This window comes from Liolophura sinensis, chromosome 10 (genome assembly GCF_032854445.1).
Source record: "Liolophura sinensis isolate JHLJ2023 chromosome 10, CUHK_Ljap_v2, whole genome shotgun sequence".
Taxonomy (NCBI): Eukaryota; Metazoa; Mollusca; class Polyplacophora; order Chitonida; family Chitonidae; genus Liolophura; species Liolophura sinensis.
Genome location: NC_088304.1, coordinates 34,070,789 through 34,097,084, shown reverse-complemented (window position 1 = coordinate 34,097,084; position 26,296 = coordinate 34,070,789). Strand labels below are relative to the sequence as shown.

General features: G+C 42.4%; 1 protein-coding gene across 1 annotated transcript; it reads left to right on the top strand.

Annotated features, from left to right (window-relative positions):
- The first annotated feature begins 1,048 nt into the window (after positions 1 to 1,048).
- On the top strand, positions 1,049 to 26,296 carry LOC135477143 (uncharacterized). Its single transcript, XM_064757299.1, has 10 exons — positions 1,049 to 1,078; positions 12,378 to 12,850; positions 13,314 to 14,061; positions 14,413 to 15,236; positions 16,168 to 16,942; positions 18,452 to 19,302; positions 20,069 to 20,828; positions 21,634 to 22,469; positions 23,552 to 24,338; positions 24,810 to 26,296. Exons 1-10 carry the CDS (start codon positions 1,072 to 1,074, stop codon positions 25,274 to 25,276), a joined length of 6,528 nt encoding a protein of 2,175 aa, XP_064613369.1. The 5' UTR covers positions 1,049 to 1,071; the 3' UTR covers positions 25,277 to 26,296.

Below are 26,296 nucleotides of genomic sequence, written 5' to 3'. Positions count from 1 at the left end.
AAGTTCACAACTGCATTTGAAATATACAACGATGTAGAAATTTTTTTTTTCTTATTCCTGCTCTTGACCTCCGAATAATTATCTTCAGTTCATGCACTTAAACATGGGAAATAAAAACACCAATCTGTGTGAAGACCCTTGTTGACCCACTAACATGAGGCGTCGATCCTGCAGCAGGTCGCCATGATTTGGCTGAAATATTGCCAACGTGGCGTTAAACCTCAATCATTCATTCACAATAACTAAGCGTTTCCTGGTTCGTGAGGCCAAAGGTTCGAATCCAGGTCTCGCTCGTTGCTCTGCGGCATGACATCAGAAAGTTTGTTGGCTAGTTGCGGAGGTTATAGATTCATCCTCACAAACTGGACCCTGTGCAACGCATGCTTGTACACTAAAATGTAGGGTAGTGTCATGATGTATCAGATATTCTAATATATGCAATGTACAACTTAACACTATGTTCATGTGTCTTCTTTTACACAGCAGCATCTGCGTCATAGAAAAATACATCGTATAGTTTAGAATAAAAACTTCTTGGGGAATTTCGCCTTTATAAGCACCCTGATGCATCTTTTAATAAATTCATTCACTTTACAGTATATTTTCCCTGCATGTAAATGCGTTATGAGATACAAATCAACCGTTTGTTACTTGGTCCTGGTACAATTAAAAATATATAAATATGGAAAGCATTAAAAATGTGTGAGCAATATCTTGTAAATCGGATTGGAAAGATTTAGTCAAGATTTTTGAGTCATTGAAATTTTCTGATTAAGGTAGATATAATATGAAAATTCGCTGTAGACTGACAGTTTCCAAACAAGGTATTCAAAGTAGTTCAGCCAAGATAGAACATGATCCATAAAACACAAAAGTGACTCCCTTGTAAATCTCGCAATTTCGCAATAACCGTGTGTGAAGCACGTGCGAATATTGCGAAAGATGTTTCTTCCGGATACAGGATTAATCTGTAAATATGGCGGAATGAGTAAAGAAGAATTTAGGGTCACTCGTACTTTACTTGTTCACCGGGCCAGTTCAAACTACATTGACATTCGTGGGTCAGTGGGCATGAAAGGTAGATATGTTTACGCTATACAAGTGTTTCACCCGACTAGCTGGGTGTTGGTTAATTTGTTCAGCTCGCATGTCTTTATTAGCACAGGTGAGTTACCTTAAGCTCATCGCACGCGTGGAGTAGTTCGACCTATTCGTGCACCCTGCTCTGTGCCCTCCCTGGTGTTTCCACGGTTTGACCCAATAATAGCTCCCTAAGGGTATAACTCTCCTGTCAACTTTAGTGAGGCTAGCTCCATAGAGGATAGATGTACAGTATTCACCCTTTCAGGGCTGCGCTTCATCACATCATACATGTCTGGCCTTTCTCACCATAAACAGGTAAGTGTAGTGTCTAATTCGATTGCAACTTTGGTTATACATGCCAATGGTACTTTTCTGTTTTTTGTTAAAATCCGCTCTTACTTGTAGCAGTGGTTTGTCGTAAGATCTATCAATTCTATTGCGTTGTATTTTAGGCGTTTATTAAGTACAAGCCACCTTAATCAGATCTACCACCTGTATTTGTGATGTCAGTGTAGATCTCCTGTATATATTGTACGCTAATTACAATGCAGCTGCGGAGCAATGCTATGTGGGCCACGTCGAAAATATTTACTTGTGTATTTAGAATTTTGCGCGTTTCTCCATAACCTGTTGTTGCGAGTCATATGCGAAGATTACATGTGAAATTACAAAACTCATATAACGAGGCCTCTTTTAAATTTGAACTCTTCATATGTCAAGACATGAATAAAAACGTCCAGGGCTTTTTTATGCTTTTCCATTCAAATTGCTCTCTTTAATTCAATGAATGAAGACGAACTTCTACGTCAAATAAAAGGGTTGTCTGGTCCGTTTCCGATAAAATATGCAGGCCTTTAATAAAATTTCTCTGCTTCATTTCATTCAATTCGAATAGCCTGTACATAGTTTATTATGTTATAGTAAAAATTGCCGTGCAGTAGTCAACACACATTTATTGTATAGCACATAAACATCTGGAAGAGCTATATATGGTCTTTTTAGCCAGAACACAACCTTGAACACTGCTTGTACCACATTAAACTTTAAACTATTATTACACATTGTACATCTCACGAAGTGGAAATAAATGCTATAAATCATGCAGACAATTCCATTTCAAACACTGGATTCTAAGGTGACCATTTCCGGCCGTATTATGACCAATCGCATCTCATCATCAGCTTTTGACTACTATACACACTCACAGACTGCTACACTTCACATTTAGTGTATTTGATGTATTTGGTTGGCGAGAAATCTTAATATGCGTCTAAACTATTACCTAGGTATTAAACTAAATTGTTAAGTCTCCTATCTTTGACATGACATTTAATTAATTTATTTATTTGGTCGGTGTTGATAAACCGTAGCCAAGAATGTTTCACTTGTACGATGGCGGCCAGCGTTATGGTGGGAGGAAACCGGACAGAGTTCGTGGGAAACATCACGACCATCTGCAGGCAGACATGCCCGCAAACGCCTGCGAGAAAGCCAGCAAGTGCTGGACTTGAGCTCACAGCCACCGCATTGGTGAGAGACTCCTGGCTCATTGGCCACGGAGAACCTCCTCTCTTCATTCCCAGTAGATATACATATAGAGTTTTTAAATGAATACTTTTACCCTGATGACTTCACTGATACCCAATGTGTCTCAGCACACTACCATGGAGTCCAGTATGTGAAATGTAGTTTACTCTCAAAAAGCCAGTGTGTACCTTTTTGTACTTATGTGTTTATGTGGCTCACGATGTAAACAAGGTGTGTATCACAGGTGTACACATTAAAACTGAAGCACATTAAAAGTGAAGCTACATAATGATGATGTATGGAAGGTACACATTTGTTTTCCTGTGCAAATTTGTTTGCAATTAATGTGTGTTTGTGGTTCGCATCTTGTCTATCTGTGGTACACGTTTTGTATCTTTTATATACAATTGCTTTTAGAGAGTTTTCGTTCGAAAAAAACATTATAAAAAATAACAAATCAGTTTTTTATCCTTGACAGTGTTTAATGGCCTTTCATCCCAAATATACTTTTTATGCACTACATTTTTGTGAAGTTTGTGCTTTTAATTAAGAGCTGTATACCGACCCATACATACATTCTTACATCAACCTACTAACATCAACAAGTTAACAAACACAAACCGTGAAATAACTGTTCGTAAAAAGTTATCAGATGCTAGTTAACCTACATGGTTACTGGAGCCAGCGAGTGAAAGAATGAGTGCTTGGGGTTTAACGTCGTACTTAACAATTTTTCAGTCATATGACGACGAAGGAATCCTTAGAGTCCATGTAATGTGCCTCCTTGTTACAGAACGGATTTTCACCGCTCTTTTCACTAAGACGATTTACCGAAGGCTAGTAAGCGCCCCGCTCGAGCCATTGTATTGATACGGGTCAAGCAGTCGTTGCATTATCTCCTTAATGCTGAGCGCCAAGCGAGGAAGCTACAACTTCATCTTTTAAGATACCGACCCAGGATTGACCCTTGATCTATTGATTACTAGAGTGAATCATGCCATGGGTAAAACCCACTACAAAAGACAGAAGCTGATATGCATGCCTGAGGCACGCCTTTATGAGGATATCGTGCGTGTCATTATATTCATATATGTGTGGGTATGTGATGGTGCGTGCGTGTTGGTGCGTGTGCGTGCGTGCGTGCGTGCGTGTGTATGTAATGTATTTTGTGGCTGAAGTCGTTCCATTTGCTTAGGTAAACGTAATTAACAGCATACACTAATAACCTGTAGGGAACAGTAGAAGTTTGTCAAAACTGGGTAGAACCAATGTACAAACAATGTCTCTTCTGTCCAATGTTTATTTCTAATCCTCATTGTGCATGTACCTTCTAATTAGGGGATGAGGAATTTCACCTCTATCAGTAAATTAGTCCCTGATCACATTATATCATGCTTTTTTACCCACCGTAATGTGTGCATAATATCAGATTAGTCGTTTTATAGGTTTTTTTTGTTACACACGACTAATATAATAAGTGCATAAATAGGAGACGTTATTTCGCGTTGACCAGCGATCATGATTTCGCCATCTACCTACTTCAGTGTGACATCTTCGGTGGCCCAATAGTGCTGTCTTGCTTGGCGCTCAGAACTAAGAGGTAAGAGTAAGGAAACGGGACTGGTTGGCTCGGTGCGAGTATATTGTGACTGGGTGGGGTGTTATGTCTGGTGTCCTCGACTTAGCGATATGGACTCGCCCTGCCAAAAGAAGACAGTGTATGTACACACACCTAATGACTCCTCGTTCTCATATAACTGAAAAATTGCTATGTGCGACGTTAAACCCCAAGCATGCATGCATACATACATACATGCATGCATGCATACATACATACATACATACATACATACATACATACATACATACATACATACATACATACATACATACATACATACATACACACATACGTACATACTTCAGAGCACATTGATTGGTGTATACAATCAAGGAAACAGCCGATTTCAAGTATTGATTTATAGAAAAAAGTGCAGGCAAAGCATTTTGGTGGGAACATCTGATTGGCAACGCAACCAAACATATTGTTGTGTATGTATGAGAGTAAATATCCTTTGATTGTTCGATTTTTCTTTCATGAACGCTTGACATTTTTGCATGACGTCGTTTTATGAAGTTAAGAGTGATATCTTGGTTGGGTGATAGTGAGACCAGAGTGTGATCAAGTGTGATCTCGCGTGTTATCAACCCAAAAATAATGGAAACACAATTATGATCGGGTATTTATGGGTATAGATAGAAGATGCATGCCAAACCCAATTCAGCATACGATTATACGAAGCTTACAGTTAAAAGGGTAAATAAAACGGTATTATGAAACGAAGAGTGTGATTTTAAGAAAAATAAAGAGATGTGCCAAAAAAATAGAAAAAGAAATTCATTTTTAAGGCATATTTTAAAATTATTAATAACTCCTCTGCTTTATGCATATTTTCCGTCAGTGGTCGGAAATATTCGGAAAAGACGTCATCAATGAACATACTGGGAGAGTGGGACCAGCTTCGCGCCCCATATTGGGGATCTCCCCACAACAAACCTATCACCGTTGACATCACAAGAATAGGCCATTTAATTTCCGGATTGACTGCTGGGGCATTAGGAAAACTGTAGTTTAAAGTTATTTTTGTGCATCAAATATTAAGAAGTTGAGAAGGTTATTAAATTAACTAATGTCAAATACTCATGTATCTTTTAATAACCCGGACATCATGTGCAAGAATCGATGACACAAGCATAGGGTGAATTCGCTACCAAAACAAGTAGTGGTGAAAATTACAAAATGAGATCATTCAATCCGGATTTTGAATTGTACTTAGGGAAATGTCCATGGGGGAACATGTCTATAGGGGGAATTGTCCATAGGGAGAAACGTTCATATAGGTAAATGTCCATAAGGGGATATGTCCGTAGGAGGAAATGTCCGCGCTCCACGGTGACAGCTAGGTAGATGTTCATTATTTAGAATTTCTGACGAGATTTTTCCCCTGAACACTCAAAAAAATTAATGAGTTAATTTTAATACAAATTCTGTTGTCAGAGTAATGCTAGAATGTATTCAGTTAGAATCTTTAATTTGAATTAATAGAATATGTCTATATATATATATATATATATATATATATATATATATATATATATATATATATATATATATATATATATATATATATATATATATATATATACACATAGGAAAAAGAATAATAAAACGCCGTCTTAATTTTCTACTTTCTGTTATATTTGAACTGCAGTTTCGAACTCAGAAGCACCAAATCTATGTTTAAGACAGACACAATAATGTTGGAAATTACGGTGTAATTTCAAGGCGTGGGGCATCTTACCTAATACCTAACACCATAACACCATAACACCATAACATAAATATAGACATACTTTTACATACGGAGTGGACTAACTCATGTCGAGCAACGCCGGTGCGAGAGTTATGGAGAGAAACAGTCCTAGGATTGACGGTAAAGAACATTTACCGCAGTTCGTACACGCATTTAATATTCCCTAGCGTAAGTCGACGCCAACCATGTGGTCCTTATAACTGACTAACCAGTTAGGAGACTTGTCGAATCAAAAGGGCCTATTGCAATCACGTCTGTTGATGAAAAATAATCATAGTTTTCAGTTAGTTATCGAGATGGTGGTCACAGCAGTCTCTGAAAATGTCTTTTGTGAATTTGTAGTATTGCCATGGACTATTTTTGGTTAGGCCAACCTAATAAGAGGTTAGTTAAAGTTGTTTCAAAACGAATTACTATGAACAAAGCAAATAAAGGAATAAAGCACAGATAATGCTGGTTAGATTCGACACTGGGCACTGCTACAACACTGGGCACTGCCACAACACTGGACATTGACACAACACTGGGCATTGCCACAACACTGGGCACTGCCACAACACTGGGCATTGCCACAACACTGGGCATTGCCACAACACTGGGCATTGCCACAACACTGGGCACTGCCACAACACTGGACACTGCCACAACGCTGTACACTGCCACAACGCTGGACACTGCTACAACACTGGACACTGCCACAACGCTGAACACTGCCACAATACTGGACCCTGCCACAACACTGGGCATTGACACAACACTGGGCATTGACACAACACTGGGCATTGACACAACGCTGGACACTGCCACAACTCTGGACACTACCACAACACTGGGCACTGCCACAACATTGGGCACTGTCACAACACTGGACACTGCCACAACACTGGACACTGCCACAACACTGGACACTGTCACAACACTGGGCATTGACACAACACTGGGCACTGCCACAACACTGGGCACTGCCACAACACTGGACACTGCCACAACACTGGGCATAGCCACAACACTGGACACTGCCACAACACTGAGCACTGCCACAACACTGGGCACTGTCACAACACTGGGCATTGACACAACACTGGGCACTAGTTACTATATTTCACATATTTGCGTTTTTCAAGTGACACATTTTGCTTTTTTGTGAAGTTTAATTAATTTCATCAAAACTTTTATTTCAAGGTCTTTATTTGCTTCTCAGTGTGTATTTTTGTATATCAAACTGAACAGGAAGTACAGTATGTATTGTGTGGAAAGTCTAAGAAAGTGGTTGACGTTGATATATAGGTTAAGTTTATTCAGCTTATCTTGTAGCTTGTCACGAGGTTGTATTGTTAAAAGAGCTATTTTTGTCACAAATGTGAACATTATACTGTTTGCCAGCATTTCGAATAAGCATTAATATTCGAATAAGGGTATTAATATTCGATATACTTCCTGTGATGCCAGCTGGAAAATTATAAAATCCCTTAACATATGTACATGATATGTCGGCATTTTTTCCGAATTCCGGGTTATTTCCGGGTTTCACACCCGCTTATGTGCTGGGAAGTAGTTGGCGGCCATGCTTTTTGTTGGTATACTTTTGGTTATTTTTAAGTACACTTTATTTGTAGCGCCCAAATCGTCACGAGTGAAAAGTATGCGTGGTATAATAGCGTTTTACTACATAATGTCATTATAGATGTCATCATCTGTTGTCACGGAAACATGATTGAATATGAGGTGTTGAGAGTTTTAGCTAATCACACTTCATGTAATATAAAGCAGTGATAATAGCCTCATTGTCGTGTTGCACTACGCAACCGTTATAGACCTGACGTCATCCCAAATAGCAGTTAACAGCCCATAATAATTAATGCCTAGGCAAAATAATCTATGCATTGTTTATTAATTTGGTGTTTTACTCCGTGCTCAACAATATTTCAATTACACGACGGCTGCCAGATTATATGGTGGGAGAAAACCGGGTGAAGAGCTATGCGTTGTACACTGATATTTATTTATTTATTTATTTGATCGGTTTTTTACGCCATACTCAAGAATATTTCACTTATACAACGGCCACCAGCATTATGTTGGGAGGAAACCGGGCAGAGCCTGGGAAAACCCCACGGCCATCCCCAGATTGCTAGAAGGCCTTCCCATCTACGGCCGGAGCATGAACTGGACGCCGTGCTCGCATTCTAACCCCCTCGGTCACGGAGGGCCCTATACACTGATAGGATTCTTTCTTAACCAAACAGGAAATCGTCCCACTTCGGTGCAACAGTGAAGTGTATTGTTTTATGCAGAAAAAGTTAACTAACTTGAATGTGAAGAATAATTACTAAAGAACATGTGTGTGAAAAATTGAGGTGATGCCATTCCTATCATTGCATTTTTAGTTTAGTGCTTAACAAAGTGAGGTAACGGTGGTGGTGGGGGGGGGGGGAGGGTAAATTTGAACCGCACAAGAAATTCTTGTATATTTCTACATATATTGTCAAGCCATGTGTTGGACAAGCTATACATTACATTAAATATTAAATATATTCTTGTAAATTAGAATTCGGATGGTCATGGGTTTCCCCCGGGCTGTACCCGGTTTCTTCCCACGATAATGCTGGCCGCCGTAGTATAGGTGAAATATTCTCGAGTACGGCGTGAAACAGCAATCAATACATAAATATTATTGTAAATTGATACAGATCATATGCAGTATTCTTCCAGTGACAGTTCAACGCTATTTACTTTAACTAACAGCACATCGTTCAGTTCACTTTAGATAGGAGGAACCTGTTCATCAGTTTAACTTCGTAACAAAACGCCTGTTAAAGACATTGTCGTATATTCAGGGTATAATTATTCGTCCGACAAAACTTGTTTTAAATACTAACATTAGACGGAAAAGGATGTTATCTTTTACATTTTAACGGCTTCAGTAGCCTGATGGCTGGAAAGGAATATTTTAGCTTGGCCTATTTCATCGGCTACACCTGTTACACACCTTTGCGTCATTTGGCAGACGGTCTGTCACTGTGAGCAGGTTGACAATCGACCTGAGCGACAGAGGGACGCTTTTCCATCTAGTTGCAAGGGGTCCTTTAGAGTACACGTTAGCCTTGAACTAAGCACCGATCTATTGCAGTTTCGTGATTAGTCGACAAGGATTGGCGCCAGAGGGCTAATAATGTCATTTTAGAAGGCGAATTCTTCTCAAGTAGGTCATTGGTTCCTGAGACACGGCTGAATATTTATGCTTTATTGAGTATTTCTCTGCCTGCTGATATCGGTTTGTACTTTTGTATGAATATACGGTTTTCTATTTCTGTTTGCCAAGATGATGCCAAGAAGATGTCGCCAAGAAGATGTCGTCTTACATTTCGCGGAGCCAAGATGTCTTTTTTGTACACACCGGTCCCGATGGCACAGTTGGCAGAGCGTCCGCTTCGGGAGCGGTAGATCCAGGGTCTACCCTGGGTCGAGTCACACATAAAACCTTAAAAGAAGAAGTTGTAACTTCCTCACTTGGCTTTCAGCATGAAGGGGATAGTGCAATGACTGGTTGAACCGTATAGGTATAATGGCTCGGACGAGGTGGCTTGCTTGCCTTCGGTTAGGCGTCTCAGTGAAGTAGCACTAAGTAAAAGAGCCGTGGAAATCCGTCCTGCAAAAAGTAGCCACATTATATGTACTCTAAGGATTCCTTTGTCGCCATATAACTGAAAAATTGTTAAGTACGACGTTAAAGAACAAGCGGGGGTCTCCGTGATTCAGTTGGTTAGCGCGCTAGCGCAGCGTAATGACCCAGGAGTCTCTCACCAATGCGGTCGCTGTGAGTTTAAGACTAGCTCATGCTGGTTTCCTCTCCGGCCGTACGTGGGAAGGTCTGGCTACAACCTGCGGATGGTCGTGGGTTTCCCTCGGGCTGTGCCCGGTCTCCAACCACCATAATGCTGGCCGCCGTCGTATAAGTGAAATATTCTTGAGAACGGCGTAAAACACCAATCAAATAAATAAATAAACCCCAAGCACCCATTCGCTCTTTTTGTACATCTTGGTGTCTGGATATCGTTTTCCAAAAACACCCTATTTTTTCTACCTTCCATCACTGAGGTTTGTTTTATTTATAACTGGCGTCATTTTGCAAGATGGAATGACCATTTCTATAGTTTGATTCTCTTTTGTAATAATCGTTCCCATGATATAAATAGATTGGAATATAGGCGATAGAGTCAATGACAGTGTCAAGACTGTGAAATGAATGAGAGGCCTCATCATGAGCGCAGTCAGAGTAATGTATGTTATATTCATTCCTAAAGAACACCTATATGAATTTAGGCAGTCTGCTTTATATACGGCCAGTTATTAGCTCTTCGTCATGGTTGATGATCAGATCGTTTTGCTATCATTAGCGTCTGTGGCCTCAATAGCTTTGTACTGTCATTTGTCCAGTTAAAAATAAATACTTCTATGTATTTATTATACATATATGCACAGAGGAACAAAAAACATCTTTAATATGTTTTTAATATGTTTGCCTCAATTCGTGATACGATCTATACTTCCGCGCATGACAGTTGGACTGCGGTTTGAAAGCCTCAATATATAGACCGTAATTTATAAGTTCACATATCAGTTAGCACATCTGACGCTAACGACTTTGTTTTCTTACCTGGTAAAGATCATAAAGGTAAGTCATAAACAAGGAAGACGTTGTTCACGTTTATTATTATAATACTTGCCTATATATATATATGCCGACGGTAACGAGAATGTTACAGGCCAGTATTCAGAGTGTTTTCATGTTGTGGTATCACGAAGCATATGTTGTTCAGTTTTGTTTCATCAGATAAACACAGCAGGTATATGTAGGTGCTAACATAACTGTATTTGTTAATTTGTTTATGTGCTGAATTGGCGTCTTACGCAGCGCTGCATGAAATGTATTTCCTGTATAATTCACCGGTCGTTTAAGGAGGACGACAGCAAACTGGGAATCCAAACCCCGTACGTCGCATGGTATATATAGCAACCCACCTGACCTATAGCTTCCTTCGAGCGGACGTGAGCTGGATTCCAACGCGTGACCTTATTGTCATTGTTTATAGGGATTGCTGTATTTTGCTGTCTACAGCTAAATCAGGCCAATGATAAATACCGTCATTTTATTTTACTCGAAGGATAAAGATGAAGATTCCTACATATTGTTGTTTATTGCATTATAGGGTTACAGAATCGACGCTGATTGTCTAACAATGGTCAAATCTTGCAACCTTGGTCACGGTTGAATAAACTACCATACCTAAAATTCAGCGTAGGCAATGCATAGCCTGGAAGTGCCTTTCTCTCACACTAGCCGATCAGAATCGACTCTGCATCCTTTTAAATTTTACTATTTCTGTGCAATACTGATTCGGGTCCTGGTTGAATCAATCATTTTACCTTGCACTGAGCGAGTCATGTATTAACAGTTTGCTCGTAAAGTAAATGTCTGAAGGGCCACCGCGACCATGGAGGTTAGCACGCCAGCGTTGTGCAATGGCCCAGGAGCCTCCCACCAATGTGGCTGCGTGGGAAGGTCTGTCAGAAACCTGATGGCCGTGACTTTCCCCTGGGTTCGGCCGGGTTTCCTCCCACCATAATGCTGGCGACCGTCGTATAAGCGAGATAGTTTTGAATACGGCGTAAAACGCCAATCAAACAAATAAATATATTAAACGTCATAGCAAAGACAGGGAACATAAAGACTTTTCATCTTTAGCAGCTTACATGGTTTAGCAGTTTGGTACTAAGACAGTTTCTTAATTCTAGAGACACTTTCCAATTGTTCAAATGTGAATTAGCAGTTAAGTCTTGTACTAACTTTAATCTGATTCGTTTCTTTCAGAAAATGTTTTCGTCTCTTTTCTTCTCTACTGAGAAAATTTCTCAGTAACCATTGCTTGCGAAAAGCACAATGTACCCGGAGAAATACCACCGATTCCATTTGTTTAGGCAAAGAAAATTTTTCACTGAGAAAGACAATTTTCTCAGAGAAAGACAATTTTCTCAGAGAATGGAGCATTTTGTCAAAGAATTAAACATTTTCTCCAAGAGTTAAACATTTATTTAGAGATTAAATTGGACCTGTTCTTATAGAATAAAACATTTTCTCAGAGAATGAAGACAGAGACTTTGAAGGTAAGATTTGTTAGTTAGTGTTGTTGTTAATGTGGTACTTACTGCCCGTGACGGTTCCTTGGACATTTCTCAGAGTATGAAACTTTGTTTCAGAGACTGAATCATTTTCTCAAAGAAGAAAACATTTCTTCAGACAGACAACTACTCTCAGAAAGTGAGTCATCATTTTCTCATAGGTTGAAACGTTTCTTAGAGACTGTTAAACAATGAATTTTTGATGCCTTGTAGGTAAGATGTGTAAGTCGGTAGTCGTGTTGGTGGTGCTAGCTACCGTCACTGCTTCCTGGGCTGTCTGCATGAAGGAGTACTGCTATCCAGGTGAAGCGTGCTGGCCCAGCCCTGTTGATATCGCCCTTTTGAAAGCTCGACTGCGAGGAATCCTTCTCCAGCCCTTTGACGCGGGCTACGTCAACGAAGTGGCCATGAAGAATGCGCGGTTCACAAAATCTCCGGGACTGGTCGTAAAGGCAAGTACGGTACAGGACGTCCAGGAAGCCGTACTTTTCGCCAAGAAGTTTAATATTAGACTCACCGTGCTGTCCTCAGGACACGACCGTACGGGCAAGTCCACGGCCGATGGAAGTCTGCAGGTGAATATGTCAGGGATGAAGGGACGAGTTGTCCGCCTGGATGATCCGAGTCACGAAGCTGGTACCATCACGGTGCAGTCAGGAAATACCTGGAACGAAGTCTACCAGGAGGTAAATACGTTACTGGCCCGGTTTCACGAAACTTCTTAGCTTCTTTTGCTTAAGCAACTATATACTATACTTGACGAAATATTTGATTTCAGTTTTGTTGATGTTCACACTATTTCACTCCTCAAAGGAACTACTAATATAAGCGTTATTCGTACGAGTGTCACGCGATTTATGAAATTTATGCGAACCCACCAGTTATGAAATGACACCAGAAGACAAATTTTCAACTACTGGTGCTTGTATTTGTAGTAATGGGTTGGAATGGGTCAGTTTTATTGATAATGAAATGATATAGCTGTCGTCCATGCAGATCAAGTGTGACGTGAGAAGCCTTCGTAAAATCTGTAACCTCTACTTCAAAATTCCGCTGATTTCACGAGATTTGTCGAACACCACTTGTTGTATACTCCATCGCGTCAACCTGGCGAAATTAAAAAAATGAAAATTTCATTTGTGGTTACAGGTGGACAGGATTGGACGAGTGATCGCTGGAGGCAGCTCCACCACGGTAGCCATGGGGGGTTACACCTTGGGTGGGGGACACGGGCCTCTTAGTCGGACCCTCGGACTAGCAGTGGATAATCTGCTACAAGTAGAAATGGTAACGGCCAACGGGGTCATCGTCACTGCGTCGGCAGAATCCAATCCGGATCTGTTCTGGGCCGTCCGAGGCGGTGGAGGCGGCACTTTCGGAATTATTTCCAGTTTTACATTCAAACTCCACATCCCGCCAGACTCAATGGTATCACTGCTCTGTGGTTACCCTTTGGTTTCCGAACAGGATACTCAGATAGGCAAACAAATCCTGTCCACTTATCTGAACTACTTGCCTACCCTACCAGAAAAGTGGGGCGGCCACTTCGTGACCAGCGAGTCCTACCCTGGGCTAATACCAGATACGGAGGCCGCCATGGTTGTAGCCTTGCTTCATTACGGACCATGGTCTGCTCCGACCAGAACGGCTGTGCAACCTCTGATTGACGAACTCAGCAGCTTACAAATCTCTTGTGACTACACAGAAGTCGCATCTTTTTGGGAATGGAAACGTAACTTCACGGATGATGCCTCGTTCCGGAGCTATGTCAGCAATGTGTTTCTACACTACGACAGCCTACGACCTGAGCTCGCCAACTTAATAGTAGATTCGTCCAATGGCCCCTTGTCACAAGAAACGAATGCTCGACTTAGCTGCACATTTTCTCTTTTAGGAGGTAAGTATGGCGAATTCTGTTCCGACAGACATTAAGTCGGTCCTTCTAACAGCATTGGGATATATTTTTAAATCATCATTTTTGCCGAATCATGTAGTTTATATGTCATTTCGCAATGCCCGAATGGAAAAAAAAAATTCAAAACCTCCTTGTAAGATGAGTTTTAATGTGATTAATTTTTCTTTTCCAGTTTTGGTCGCATTCATGTAATTGGTGCTATCATGAAAAGAGTGTTAAAATAAATCGCAATTTAACTTTATATTAAAACTGAAAATATGAATGAAAGGCTATGTGCCAATAAGTGAAGTTTAACGCCAGTGAATTCACTGTCATGGTTTCTTTATTCGTTAGGTAAAGTCTCTAGCGTTCCAGTGGAACGGACAGCCGTGTCTCCAGCGTTCCGAACGGCTTTGGTGTCCTTGACCTGCGGAACAGGATGGCAGAACCCAATTAATGATGACATCAATGCCGCTAATATGATGGAATTCGGCAAAAGGCTTCGTGAGTTTGGTAATGGAGTTTACTTTAGCGAAGCAGAACAGCATTTGCCGAACTGGAAGAACGATTTCTGGGGCCCTCATTACCCAAGACTTGTGGAAACGAAGAGAGCATGGGACCCGAACAACACTTTCTTCTGTCCCCAGTGCGTTGGCTCCGAGAGTGTAGGTATCACCGGCTGCAACATAACAATGGTGAAACCCGAAGAGCAGCGAGAGAATAGCACCACTGAGAGGCCACCAAAGAGTGACTTTACAGGAGTCAAGTTCTGCAGCCGTTTCTGTTCCCCCGGGCACACATGTTGGCCGTCGTTGGCTGAGGTGACCAAACTGGCCTCCTCATTAGACGGTACATTGATGACGCCTAACATGAAGGACTATGGCTCCACGGTAATCATGAAGGACACGCTGTACACCAAAGAACCTGGTATTGTGGTGCTGCCTAAGACCAGTCAGGACGTACAGAGAGCCTTACGGTTTGCCAAGAGATATAACATCCGGTTGACTATCAGATCTTCTGGACATGATTATAACGGCAGATCTACAGCAGACGGTAGTCTCAATATCGATTTTGTACATATGAAAGCTAGGAAAGTCAACTTGAATGACGCACGGAGCTCCACCGGGGCGACACTATACGCTGAAACAGGCAATACGTGGCACGATGTATACAGAGAGGTTTGTCAAATGTGTTAGGAGTAACGGGGGGCCTCCGTGGATCAGTTGGTTAGCACACTAAAGAAGCATAATGTCCTAGGAGCTTGTCACCGAGTTCAAGTCCAGCTCATGCTGGCTTCCTCTCGGGCCGTAAGTGAGAAGGTCTTCCAGCAACCTGCAGTTGGTCGTGGGTTTCCCCCGGACTCTGCTCGGTTTCCTCCCACCATAATGTTGACCGCCGTCGTATAAATGAAATATTCTTGAGTACGGCGTAAAACACTAATCAAATAAATAAATAAATAAATACTTTATTATCTACTTATGGAGGTTGGCTTCGTACCATTATACATCTGTAAGTTTGGAAGTGTTTGGTAGTATATATGTCGTCTTGGTAAGTTACCCAATGCTTTTGAGTTTTAGCTGAGTAAATCTGTTAGGCAAAAATAAGAAAAGATTACTTTGCGCTCAGTTAAACGTATCTTTGTTTTCGAATTTGGAGCTTAGGGATGGTCAAGCGGATAAGGTTTTATTTTAAAATGACAATTTTTAAAAATGATTTTTTTGACATAATCTGTCCACCCTTTTCGTACTTAAAAACATGTAGTCAAATGATAAATCTTGGTTTATTACCTTATGTTAGGTACAATTTTAACAGACTAGAGAAAACAGAAGAGGCACTTGACCTAGTTGCAAAATGACGTGTGTGTTTAATCTAAAGCCGTTTTGATCTAAACAGCTTGAATTCTTTTTTACATTTGGAGCCGGATAATTAAACTTAAACTTAATTAAGCTATTATTTTATTACCTTAACAGTCAGATATTAACGTATTATTGTGCATTTCAGAGTTTGATTTAGATTGCAATTTTGGCCGAAATTCCGAACACCGCTTTGTGAAAAGCTTCCTTTAGCAGCAGCCAAAGGAATTTGAGATTATCGTTTTCCCTCTTTCAGATTGACAAATATGACAAGCAAATTGTTGGCGGGAGCGCACAGACGGTAGCCATGGGTGGCTACACTACTGGAGGGGGGCATAGTATTTTCTCCAGGACCCTGGGCCTAGCCGTCGACAACGTGGTCGAATTTGAGATCGTCTTGGCGGACGGGACGCTTGCCACTGCCTCGGCAAACGGCACCGTGTTCCTAGCTGACGGCGTCGCTATAGGAAGGAGTCCATCATCGGATCTGTTCTGGGCTGTGCTGGGTGGGGGCGGAGGCACGTTCGGGGTGGTAACGAGCTTCACATACAAGCTGCATCCTGCTCCGCCCCAGATTGTCGGCTTTACCTGTGTCTACCCTATTAACGTAGATAGCGACATTATCAGCAGGGATGTCCTTAACTTATTCCACACCCTGTTGCCAACCCTGTCTCCGAAGTGGGGAGGATATTACCTCATCACCGCCTTAGAACCAGGAGTTTCTAACAGAACTGTCGGTTCACTAACGTTTGCCTTCATGCACAACGGTCCGTGGGAAGATCCGAGCGTCAACGATGTCCGACCCCTCATGAACTTCATGAAGGAATACCAGTACTATTGCCAATACGCCAATTATACTTCTTACTTAGAGTACAAGGGGAACAAAACCGATGAAATATTTTATCGCACCTATGTTTTCAACAGGCTTTTGCAAAATGACAGCCTGACCCCAGAGCTGACAGAGACGATGTTAAGCGGGTTCACCAACCCGTCCCTTGGGCTGTATGGCTGCACTGGCACCATGCTCGGCGGTGAGTTAGGTTACTCTTCTATCACCTTAGTAAGCCTTGTAGCTTTACATGGCATAAATAAAACGTGTAATAGAGGTTAACATGTGATGAACAGCATCATGAAGTCAATTATTATTATTATTATCTAGAGCTGGACAGTTGCCGTGACATGTCCCATTTCGACTTGTGGAATGAAAAAGAACAAAAAGAACAGTTTTATAAGCCGCGTTCACACAGTGCGACTCATCAAATCCACTTTTTAACTGAAATTTTCATATTTGAGCCCGCACGATCATTCGCACAGTATGACAGCGGCTCTATGATATGTCCCATAAATAGCTAATTAAGTATTCAAACAGGTGTCATGACGTTTTTGTTTGAGCATGACGTGTCCTGTAACAACTTTTATAATAGGCCAGTGGACGTGGGGTTATAACATTTTTAAACGTACCAGATACCAGTTTTTTATTCATACCCAGCATCGGAGAAGGCATTCCTCCCCTATCTTTTGTATTTCCGGGAGCACCAAGGAACTAACGCCACTTGCAGAATCGTTTAGGTCCTCTAAAATTGAAACCGTTTGCGATCACTTGGCTTGTACCAATATTGCATACGTAGAGCTTACTATATGATGAAAGCATCAATTACACGTGTAGGAAAGTTTCCAAAGCACGTGCCAAAATCTACCTGTGGCCATTTGTCAATTATCGCCGCTGCTTTGGCTTTAATCCCTATGCTGTATGGTTTTATATTATGCAACACAGTTTCTAAGATCCAATTCTGGCATGCCAGTTTCCAGGATCCGATCCTGCCATTCCAGTTTCCAGGACTCCTTTCTGGCATGCCAGTTTCCAGGACTCAATCCTGCCATTCTAGTTTCCAAGACCCAATCCTGCCATTCCAGTTTCCAGGACCCAATCCTGGCATGCCAGTTTCCAGGACCCTATCCTGCCATTTCAGTTTCCAGGACCCAATCCTGGCATTCCAGTTTTCAGGACCCAATCCTGGCATGCCAGTTTCCAGGGCCCAATCCTGGCATTCCAGTTTCCAGGACCCAATCCTGGCATGCCAGTTTCCAGGACCCAATCCTGGCATTCCAGTTTCCAGGACCCAATCCTGCCTTTCCAGTTTCCAGGACCCAACCCTGCCATTCCAGTTTTCAGGACTCAATCCTGGCATTCCAGTTTCCAGGACCCTATCCTGCCATTCCAGTTTCCAGAACCCAATCCTCCTATTCCAGTTTCCAGGACCCAACCCTGCCATTCCAGCTTCCAGGATCCAATCCTGCCATTGCAGTTTCCAGGATCCAATCCTGGCATTCTAGTTTCCAGGATCCAATCCTGGAATTTCAGTTTCCATGATCCAATTCTGGCATGTCAGTTTCTAGGACCCAATGAACTGTAACATCATAGGGCTCAAGTATTCTCTGGTAAGGCGTTAAACACCAATCAGTGAAACTAACCAGTCCAAGTTAAATAGGAATAAATTTTGTCACAGTTGTGAAATATAAACTTTGTTTATTGTATACAGGGAAGATAAAAGAAATACCCGTTGGTAAGACTCCAGTTCATCCCGGCCTCCGATCTGCCCTCAGTTCTCTGACCTGTGGAATCGCTTGGCAAGACCCTAGGGCCGACCCTATCAATATTGCTGTGGGTAAGCAGCTTGGAAAGAAACTTAATGAGCATGGCAATGGCGTGTACCTAAACGAGCCAGAGAAGTATTTGCCTACGTGGAAGGAGGACTTTTGGGGACCCAATTATGACCGTCTTTTGTCTATTAAACAGCAGTGGGACAGAGATGGCTTGTTCTATTGCCATCACTGCGTGGGATCGGACCTAATAGAGCAGTTCTCTTGCAATCAGACATTTTCCCGTGTTGACCAGGTGGCAGTGGAAGAAACGAAAGGATGCGAAGCGTACAGAGATCCTCCCTTTCATGACGGCCCAATGACGAGTCCTTTGAATCAAGGCGTTGGTTTTTGCTCCAGGTATTGTCTTCTCGGACATCCTTGTTGGCCCACGGACGCCGAATTCAGCGAGCTGGCCCAGACCTTATCTGGAACGGGTTTAATCCAGACAACTCCGGGCTTCCAGCAAACACCACTAGCCGGGCGTCTGTCCAACGCTCCAGCAATTGTAGTCCTTCCAAAGACCATGTCTGACATTCAGCGAACTCTCGATTTCGGCCGACGGTACAATCTGCGCATCGGCCCAGTGGCGTCAGACATGGAAATTCATGGACCTCTTCTAGATAGCAGTCTGTTGATTATTCTAGCCGACATGAACTCAGTCCAAGTAAACTTGAACGATCCTAATAGTCCCACTGGTGCGTCAGTGTCCACAGATCTTGGAGCAAGTTGGGAGCAGGTTTTGAATGAGGTAGGCTAATTTCAATACATTTTAGAAATTAATGAATTGATTGAAAAAGGATAACACCATAAACCACGAGCATATATTTGTTCATTGACTGTATGCTGTAATCCGATGCTGTATTTATTTACATTTATTACTTCACGCTTCACACGACGTAACTCCAGTCAAGCTCGATTTGAAAAGCAGCGTCATGACCAGTATAATTCTCTTGCAAGTAAATATGGACAGAGCTTACTGAATCTCTGGGGCTCTGTTTTATTATTGTGTCTAATTCCGCTTAACCCGCGACTAGTGACAGTATATTCATCATTTTTAAATAGATCGCCTCGTTGGATATATGAACAATTGCAATCACAGCGCAACTGAGATATATATTTTGTTATTGACAACTGATATTCTAGCATGGTACACGATTTGAATCCTGACTTCACTCATTTGCCTACAACATACCTTGCGTCTTTCTTTCATCATTTAAAATTGTTGACTGCTTCTCTTCACATGATTCCGTCGTATTTTCGTACTTTATATACTTTCTTAGCTCGTTGCTAGTTTATGTTTTACGTCGGTTTGGGAATTGGCCGTGTGATTATTGACCTGAAAGGCCCTTCTTGCTTGACGGCTGTTATAGGAAAAATCTGTTTTGACGCCTATATTGCGTACGGTGTAATAACCCTGTCAAATACATGAATGATGAAAAGGTGCAGGTGAACGTGCTATGTTCTATTGCTCTTACCATGTAAATAAGCTAGTGTTTACCATCACATGTTTTCAGGTGGAAAGATACAGGAAGGTCTTGGTTGGTGCGAATGAGCCCGAAACTCTTCTTCTCGACTTCATGACGGCCGGTGGATATGGTCCGCTGGCCAGAACGCTCGGGCTGGCTGTGGATAACGTCATAGGTTTTGATCTTGTTCTTCCCGACGGCGTCGCCATAAAGTTGTTTGAAAAGACAGCTGTGATGACCTATCTGAATGGCACGTCTCTGACAACCATGGCCCCGGAGTTGTTTTGGGCCCTTCGTGGAGGCGGGGGAGATACGTTCGGGATCGTCTCCGGGGTGACCTTCGCCATTCATGACGCACCTGAAGCGTTCGTCCACTATCTGGGAGTCTGGCGGCTAAACAACGGCTCGGACAGTTCGTACGGTCGAGACATGCTGGAGCAGTTTCACCGTGTGCTGCCAGAACTGTCCCCCAAATGGGGCGGAGAGATTGTCAGCATTCCTCAACCCCCGGAAAACGGGTTTAATGGCACAATCGCCGTGTCGCTCCTTCACTTTGGCGAGATGGGCGATCCTTCGATGCAAGATGTTCAACTGATACAGTCCATTGAACCGGACGGTCAGCTGATGTCTCAAATGGCGAACTACACGTCCTTTGCCGAATTCCAAAAGACAGTGGGCAGCAATAATTTCATCCACGAATACGGTTTCAACACATTTCTGCAGTATGAGAGTGACCCTAGGCGCATTGCGGATTTCATCGTGAATGTCACCTTGGACTATGGCACGTGTAGGGAGACACTGATCGGCGGTAAGTTATGCTCGCATAGGGCTGTATTATATAACTCGTCTTATAAGCAGAACAAGTCTCTGTAACAACTCTTTTGATTTAGTACATGCGCATGGTGTACGGGAAATATTCGACATAAAGGAGATGTCGACGACTTACGGAAACTATTCGACATAAAAGGAGATATCGACGACATACGGAAACTATTCGACATGAAAAGGCATATCGACGACTTGAAAGAATCTACCGGACATGACAAGCGGTATCGACGCTGTTTGAAGACGTATCGACGACTGGAAGGAAATTACCCGATGTGACATAAACCATTGATGAATTGAAGGAAACTAGTCGATATGACAAGTACTGACGACATGACAAAAATCTACACAACATGACAAAATCTATCAACTTCAAGGATGGCAAGAAATACCGACGATTTGCCGGATATTACTCGACATGACAGAACGTTAAACTGTTTAACTAATGTTAAGTGTCAGTGGAATGCAATTTTACAATACTAGTGTAATAGACGTGGTGTCTGAATATAAGCCCTCTGACAAAGTGGTTAGACCGCAGCACAATGACCCTGGAGTCGGTCACAAATGCGGTCGCCTGTGAGTTGAAGCCCAGCTAATGCTGGCGACTTCTCCGGTCGCACGTGAAAAGGTCTGTTCAGAACTTGCAGATTATCGTGGGTTTCCCATGAGCTCTGTCTAATTTCCTCCCACTATAATGCTGTCTGTCATTGTATAAGTAGAATTTTTGAGTACGGCGTAAAACACAAATCAAATAAATAAATGAACATGCTATTTTCTCCATTTTGCAGGAAAGGTGTCCCAGGCCCGAGCAGACTCCGCGGCCATCAACCCCAAATTCAGAACTGCCCTTACATCACTCACGTGTGCGTTTGTCTGGAACGACACGTCCATTTCTGACGAAGTCTCCACGACAGCACGTGAATACAGCGAGGCTATAGGTGAACTCGGCGAGGGAGCCTACCTGAGTGACGTTGACACAAACCTCCCAGATTGGCAAGAGGATGTGTGGGGACCCCATTACACCAACCTTATAGAACTGAAGGAAGAATACGACCCTTATTTCCTCTTGACCTGCGAAAATTGTCTAGGCGCGGAGAGGATCTTGGAATTCTACAACGAGACTTATAGTGCACCAGAGCAAACCACACAAGGATATTTGCGCAACTACACCAAGTCGGCTCTCGAAACCGTGGACTTCGCAGAAGAGAACGAATTTGTGTCCAGATTTTGCATTCATGGGTTGCCATGTTGGCCGTCGAACGCTGAATTCGTGTCTCTCAACACAAGTCTCGATGGCACTATACTGAGGCCTCGGGATGCAGGTTACTCCGATCACACTCATCTTCGGAACAAGCTGAGAAGTCGGTCCCCAGGAGCTGTCGTGTTCCCCCGCTCTGTTGCAGACGTGCAGAGAGCGGTCTTGTTTGCTCGCGAACACAATCTTAGGGTGACCGTGGTCTCCTCCGGACACAGTTTTAATGGCAAGAGCACGGCTGACGGCAGCTTTCAAATAAACCTCTCTCGATTGAGGCGTATTCACATGGACCCCATCGACACGAACAGTCCGACGTCAGAGTCTGTGACTGTGGAGGGCGGTGTCAGCTGGGGCGACGTCTACCAGGAGGTGAGTCATGAACGTTTTCGGTACTTTTATTCAAGACGTTTGCCTCAGGCAATACGCTTTTTGTGTGATCTGAAATCATCCTACACATCTTCAATACGTATCTAACAAGTATTTCAGTGTGAGAGTGAAGATTTGCAGACATCTCGTTTCGGAAGTATGTAGAAAAGACGGTTAAACCTGGGCAACTAGATTTTTTTCACTGACGAAGACTGCCTGCTTGCGGATCTCCGTTGCCGAGTGGTGTAGCACCCCGGCACGGCATAATGACCTAAGAGCTTTCCACCAAAGCGGTCGCTGGAAGCTCAGGTCTAGTTCATGCTGGCTTCCTCTTCGGCCGTACGTGGGAAGGTCTGTCAGCAGCGTGCGGATGGTCGTGAGTGCACCCTGGGCTCCGCCCGATTTCCACCCACAATAATGCTGGCCGCCATCGTATAAGTGAAATATTTTAAGAACGGCGTAAAACACCAATCAAATGAATAAATCAAATAAATAATGCCTTCTTCGGGGTATAATTTAAGACTGCAGAGGTAACTTTTATAAATAAAGCAAAATAAAAATTATTTACAGCCTTGATGAAAATCAAGGGTTCAGCATTTACAGATTTTGGGTTGACTAGTCTTGTATTATCTCCTGAAGAAGGCAGTATAATCCCGTTGCTCTGATTTAGTCATCTTTTTCTACTAAATATTACTATAGTTTTCTCCGCCAGTCCTACCCATTTGCTTTTATGTTCTTTCTAGTCTCATGTCATCATCACACGTATAGTCCCTGTATTCAGCTATTCAATTTTCAATTCAATTTGCCAATGTTTTACTGCGGAAATATCCCACAATACACCAAGTATTCCGAAGGAAGTGTCATAGAGCTTCTACCATAAGACCTGAACAACTGGTCTAGGTAACGATCTATAAAGTTTCCACAAGCTGACATTGACTTTCACTAACGCTAGAAACTTGTTGTACTCTATTAATTAAAATGTCAGGTTGCTGTCAGATCTTGTAACTAAGTAAATAACGTTCTAAAGTTACTTAAGCAGTTGTTGGGGGTGAAAAAAAAAAACCAAGCTTTGATTTCCACTGCAGGTCAATAAGTGGAGCCGTCGTACTGTGGTTGGGCCGTCGTCTCTTAGCGTTTCACCCGCAGGATACACAATGGGTGGAGGGTTTAGCCCTCTCTCTCCGTCATTAGGACTCGCTCTGGACAACACGATAGCTATCCAGATGGTGACAGCAGATGGCAGGATCGTCAACGCTACCAAGTCCGGCACTAGAGTGATGGACATTCACGGTAACGTAACCTCTACTGAAAACACTGACCTGTTTCGAGCCCTGAGAGGCGGCGGAGGCGGGACGTTCGGAATCGTGACAGCCCTGACGTATCAGATCCATCAGGCACCTCCCGAATTCGTCCAGTTCAGCTGCATCTTCGCTCCGCTCATGCATAGCGCGGAAGAAACGAAAACTGCCATGCATGAAGTCGTGAGGTTTTTTAACAGCATGGTTAAGACGCTCCCCGAGGAGTGGGGCGGTCAGTTTATCGTTTCCAACACCCAGGGCATGGGTGGATCCAGCTTTGCTGCCGTCCAGTTGCTGCACTCCGGGCCCTGGGACAAGGCAAGCCGACGAGCGGTTGAGCCGTTTTTCGGTTTTCGTAAGGAATGGCAGTTAACCTGTCGTTACTCTCAACATAAATCGTTCTGGGATTACGCGAGGCTACATGTGGATTTGCCCTTGGATCGTACCTACATCGCTAATGGCTTAACATCAGCTGGACAAATTGGACGCGAGTTAACAGATATGGTGGTTGACCAAGTATTTAGCACTGATGGGAACAGTAACGCCAAGACCTGCTTTTATGATATCCTCGGGGGTAAGTTTGTAAGACCTTATATTTTACCGTTTATGAATAAAGTTTACCTCATAATGTGTTTTTTTCAGTCGAACTTGCTAGGGCTTAAATGTCTTGCTCCCCACACCCCACTAACGTTTCTGCGCATTACTGCTATAATAAGCAAAATACAGTCTGCCGTCTGAAGCTAAGCCAGACCATTTATAGGGGAATCTTTCTTAACCCGGAGAAGAAATTCACTGCATCTATTACACAATTTTATATTCGTATAAAATTATTGATCAAAACAGTAAATTAAGTTATGTTCGTGGCATTCTAGTCAAGAGCATATCACTATTTGTTATTATTGTCTTGTGGGTATAATAGTTTTGCAATAGCATGTATGTATAATAAGGAGTAGTGATAACAAATAGGTTAATATATGTATATTCAAAATAAAAAAAGAAAATGCTTTTGGGTATAGCATTAACATGTGATCATTTCATACTTCAGGTAAAGTGTCTGCACACAAGAATAGTGTGGATTCTCTAAACCCGCTATTGAGGGATGCCGTCCTATCTGTCGTCTGCTCTGTCACGTGGCTTGACGTTGCCGGTGACGCCGCAAATGTGGCCGCTGGTAGGAATATGAGCCAAGCGGTGTACAACGTCACAGACGGCGTCTACCTGAATTACGCGGCTTATGACTTACCCAACTGGAAAACGGATTTCTGGGGAAACAAGTATGACGACCTGCTAACTGTGAAGAAAACCTGGGATCCTGAAAATTTCTTTTACTGTCGGCATTGTGTCGGCTCTGAATTGGTATCTAATTTCCGGGAACAAACCCGGCCACAGTATCGGCCGAAAGAGGGACCGGGTACCACAGCCCCGAAGAAAGCTTCGAACTCTGCTGCTCATCTGAGCCCACTTACAGCTGTGCTTCTGTCATTCGTCTGTCTCTTACTGAAAAATCATTAGTTTTGTATAGTGCGATCTAGATATAGCATTTCACATACGTGTACATTTACAATTATTTTAACTGAAAAAAGTGGACAGAATCAATCATATTTTTTGTACTATAAAAAGATATTTAGTATACGATTTTTAAAAAAATTGAAATGTGCTCTTTACACCATTTTTAAAAATGTGAACCGATATACCCACAAGTAGTTTGTTCACTTTTCTTATATTTATAAATTTTGAATATGCTAAACAAAGTCGGTAACTTTGACGTTGTGGGGGAATGAAAGTGTATATTGGGGAATACAACAGAAACGTGGCGACAATTAATTAACACCAGTAAATCTTTTGATTTTTGGCTGAACTTAATAACGTATGTTGAGGTATCATGCAATGCCGACAAGGAGGAAAATGGCACAGGACCCACTCCTCTGATTCCTAAAGCGGTGTTCCCTCGGAGATTTGATGTGTACTACTAAACTGGAGGGATTCAGTTTCACCCACATCAAATCTACTACCCGGAGAAACAACTGCTTCGATCTCGTCCGATGGTCATTATCTCCAGCTCTGTGCTGGATGCATGATCTCCCCTGTTCTATGGAAAGCACTTAACGCTTGAGGCGCTGTATTAGGTGTTCGGGGAGGTAAGAAAGATCGTTGCACAAGGGAAAGGCAGGGTTTGCAGAAGGATAGCGAATGGAAAAGGGGCCAACACAACATCTAGTGAGGATGGAGTATGAAAACTCAAATGCATGGTGTATACGCTTCTTGATTGTCCAGAATAGGGAACGAAGAATTCGGTTAGGTTTCGTGAGCAAATTCCGATTTGTCTGTGTTATATGTGTTGGATATCATAGTTAAAACAAACCATAATTCCAGGTGTTATTAATTCATTAATAAAAATTGACTTTTCTGTAGGAGAGACCTAGACCATAAGACCTAACTTTCTTAGACGTACTGCAGACATGTAATCTAAACATGCATATGTACAAGTTATTTTGTACATATGACACGTTATATAGTAAAATTCTATCCTTT

Coding starts and splice junctions, on each gene's coding strand:
- LOC135477143 (XM_064757299.1), top strand. Junction 16,943..18,451: donor CACTGGCACCATGCTCGGCG/GTGAGTTAGGTT, acceptor TATTGTATACAG/GGAAGATAAAAGAAATACCC. Junction 19,303..20,068: donor GGGAGCAGGTTTTGAATGAG/GTAGGCTAATTT, acceptor ACATGTTTTCAG/GTGGAAAGATACAGGAAGGT.